The following is a 3,807-nucleotide window of genomic DNA, read 5'->3' as shown; positions in this document are numbered from 1 at the left end:
CCCTCGTTTTTGTTTGTTTTTTTGTTTTTTTGCTTAAAAGTAGTGCTGGGCATAGATTTAAAACTTATAATCACGATTAATCTCAAGATATTTTTGTGATTAATCTCAATTATCTTTTTCAGAAACAATCACTCTACTATGGCTGAATGTGTTTGTTTATATGTTGCAATACATGTGTGACAGACTGAACATTTTTTGATTTTCATTTGAACTTTTTATTGCTTATTCTATTTTTTTCTGACAACAGGGGCCTCGTCTATCTTTCATTCCTCATAATACTCATTTAAAATGACAAACATCCTTGAATTCGCGATTTAATTTCACAAAATTTAACTGACTCGAACATGTTTAGAGCGTTTTAGGCAGAGTTTTAGGGGCAATGCATTTTCAAACTTTAAACAACTTTCAACTTTAAACAAATAAGACAAATCAAGCCGATCTTACTTTTTCCTCTTTCTCCCACACGCTGGTCAGCAGAACCTCCCTCTGTTTGTTCACCTGGTTTTAAACTGAAGTGATATTTGAGGCTCAAACTGCTCCGGTGGTTAGACAGTTTAGTGTCGCAGCGCTTACAGATAACTTTACTTCCTCCCAGCCCACTGTTGGGAAAGGTTTTAAAATTAAAAAAATGCCCCGAACAACCTAGCAGCTGCAGGCGTGTTTCCTCCCTGGCTGTCTGCAGCTGGGGTTCATGTGAGCAGCTGCACGCTCAACAACAAAGGCTCCAATAATAATGTGTTAACGTGCCCAGCACTACTTAAGACATTTTAAAAAATCAAATCCTGTATAATGCTACCCTTAATTTCATACAGACCATGTTTTTTTATTTCATACAAATTTCTGGATTTTTCCAGCCTTTGTCTACATATAAATAAAATATCATATTATGATAGTTTTCCTTTTTTTAGCTTTGTAGCGATGTCACATAAAGCTGACATTTAGAATGAGAAGACATCGTATTTTCCAGACTGCAAGTTGCATTGGCCAAAAACTGTCATGAAGAGGATAAAATCATATACGGTGCATCAGAACAGATATTTAATCATTTAATAAAACCTAAATAAGTTGCAGCTGACTGTAACCAACCAAACTTTGAAAAAAAGTGCAACTTAAAGTCTGTAAAATACGGTAATAACAGACGACTTTGCAGGCATGGAGTCTGAGGAACATTGTTTTTTTGTTTGTTTTTTTTGTTAACTGCAGAGATGTAACGAAGATGTGAACTTCACTGTACGTTCACATGCTCAGTGGGGTCAGACGAGCTGCTCTGCATAAACAAACACCCACCAAGTTCTGACCAATCACGCACTGTGAATCATATATTCTGCAGTACAGAGTAATCTGTCAGAATTTACTCCTGTATATAATACAACCCCGCAAAGTTATGGATGGTTGTCTGGGGTTAAATTATCACATCACACATGCATAATACTGGTAATTTGTTTTCCCTGCAATGGTTTGGTAAATACAACCATTAAAACCCTATATCCAAGCTTGAAATAAAAATAATGAAGTATCAAAAATAACTGACCAATAAAATTGGCATTGCCCTATTCCACGACTAAAAACAGATCTGTTGAGCACACTTTAGTGTACACACAGTCCATTTAGGTGAAATAAATACATTTTTAGTTAAGTCTGTGACTACAAAAAACTTACTTTCAACAAAGACCTCATGATTAGAAATTTATTTTTATACAAAAACGGGGGGTTTGTCCAATGTAAGAACGTCACATTTTGCCAAACTCCATCATGCAAACATTTCTGAAAACACAGAGTTTTGCATGATTCAAGCCAATAATTCTAACCAGTCCTTTTTGTATGTTCTCCTCCTTCAGAAGGAGCTCAGGAGGCGACCACGTCACAAACAGAAGGTCAGCTCCCAGACGGAGAATGGATGAACGAGTCCTTTGCAGATCAGATTCCAAACATCAGCGGAGGACCAAAAGATGGCAGCATGTGAGGGATCACAGACCTCATTTAGCTAGATTTTAGATATTTCTTTCTTTTTTTAATTAGTGATGTCTGAGCAGATTATGGACACATTTAGGATGGAAGTTCTGCAGAATCTTCTTTCTGCACAGTTAATTTTTAATTTTGTGGTATTAAACATGTATAATTGCCTTCACAGCACTCATTGGAAATCTGTGAAATCAGGGATGTGGTGATTGCCTCTTTTAAAGAGGCTCATGCATTAAAAACCTAAGTTTTAGTACTGTTCTGAACTGCACTGTGCTGCAGTAAACGACAACGTTTAAATCTACTGCTTGAACAGTAGATTAAAAGTTATTTTATCAGCTCAACTTCTCCGTGTGACTCTGGATGATCCTCTGTTTGGAGTGAGGATTAAACATGTATTACTCTTTCTTACATTCATGGTGCTACAAGCTAATGAGACTCAAAATGGAAACTTGATGAAACAAAGACTCAAGAGTCTGTGAAGTTCCCCACAAGGAAACTTCTGACAGGCCTTTAACATGTTACACAACTTAAAATGGCTCTTACTACTTTGTTACTTTTTATGTTTTGGAGATTTTAGAACTGTTTCATTCTTATAAAATGTGACTCTTATGGAATTTTATGAAACATTTGTTAAATAAAATGTCCAAATGGTGGTTTTTCTAAAGTATTATTTTGTTGTTTATTAGATTTAGGGTGAGTTTTTAGAAAATGTTGGACAGAATGATGGGAACACAATATTAAATTACTTATTTAAAATTGGGTTGATTGCTTTTTGGCAGCAATAACTGCTTCAATACAGTCATAAAATATTTTTATAATTTTAAATAGAGTTTGACGTTATTGAACCAGAACCTGTTCAAGGCCGTTCTCACATGGTGGTAGGGGGACTTGCTCCAGAACAGCAAAGATGGTGGCTTAAAGTGCCTGTGACATCAATTTTTTATAATAAATATGAATGTATTTTTGGAAAGATAACATTGATAACATATTGCAAAAAAAGATTTCACGCTGCTGAGATGAAAGTTGAGATATTTGCATGTGAAGACACAGGAAGTGATGTCAAAAGGGAATGTTTGAATGTAAATAGAGTGTTGCTAAAATGGCTAACAGCACAGACTGTAGAGAAGAATTTGATGTTTCTTTAGATTATTTTAATCACTATCATAGAGAGATGAGAGAGTCATAGTTCAAATAATATTGTTTCAATAAACAAAAACCAGGGAGTTTTCTTTCTTAAAGAGTTCCCCTTTGATGTCACTTCCTGTTTTACTTGAGCTGAGCAAAATTCAATAGAAAATATGCCAATTATGTGACATAATGGGTAAAATCATGTGTATTATGCCAAGTTTCTTAAATATACATATATTTTCTTTGACCTTTTGTATTTCAGGGATATGCATGTCACAGGCACTTTAAAGAGTAACTTACCCCAAAATTAACTTTTTTAGCTGATAAACTGTCTAGAATGAGTCTAAAATGTTATATAGTACTGTTTCTGTGCTAATTTTGATGTTTTCGTGCGTATTTGTTCAAATCTGTAATATTTGGTCTAAAAACGTGTTTTTGCTGCTCATATGGGTAGAGCAGTGGTACTACAGGCTAATTTGCATATTGCTTAACAGCTCTCCACGGTGACGTGTCTTCTCCACGGTTTCGTCACAGCGGCTGTGTTCTGGTATAAAAGCCTCTCTCTAAGACACGCCCCTGCAGCAGTCAGAGGGTGGAACAGTTAGCAAGCTTAGCATGATCGTCTGTTGACCTTAAGCCTCGGGTGGAGAGAGCTGACTGCTCTCTCTCTCTCCACACACACACACACACACACACACACACACACACACACACACA

At 36.0% G+C, this 3,807-nt stretch overlaps 1 protein-coding gene across 2 annotated transcripts in view; it reads left to right on the top strand.

Annotated features, from left to right (window-relative positions):
- The window catches only part of tdg.1 (thymine DNA glycosylase, tandem duplicate 1), an 11,588-nt gene extending 8,959 nt beyond the window's left edge, over positions 1-2,629 (top strand). For both annotated transcript variants that reach the window (XM_014015990.1, XM_014015991.1), the window contains exon 11: positions 1,839-2,629. In XM_014015990.1, coding sequence (XP_013871444.1) covers positions 1,839-1,963 — 125 coding nt within the window. In that variant the 3' untranslated portion in view covers positions 1,964-2,629. The remainder of the gene's footprint in view (positions 1-1,838) is intronic.
- Positions 2,630-3,807: the final 1,178 nt, after the last annotated feature.

Source organism: Austrofundulus limnaeus, unplaced genomic scaffold, assembly GCF_001266775.1.
Source record: "Austrofundulus limnaeus strain Quisiro unplaced genomic scaffold, Austrofundulus_limnaeus-1.0 Scaffold137, whole genome shotgun sequence".
Classification (NCBI taxonomy): Eukaryota; Metazoa; Chordata; class Actinopteri; order Cyprinodontiformes; family Rivulidae; genus Austrofundulus; species Austrofundulus limnaeus.
Note: the sequence above shows the minus strand (reverse complement) of the source record. Positions and strands in the feature narration are given on the sequence as shown.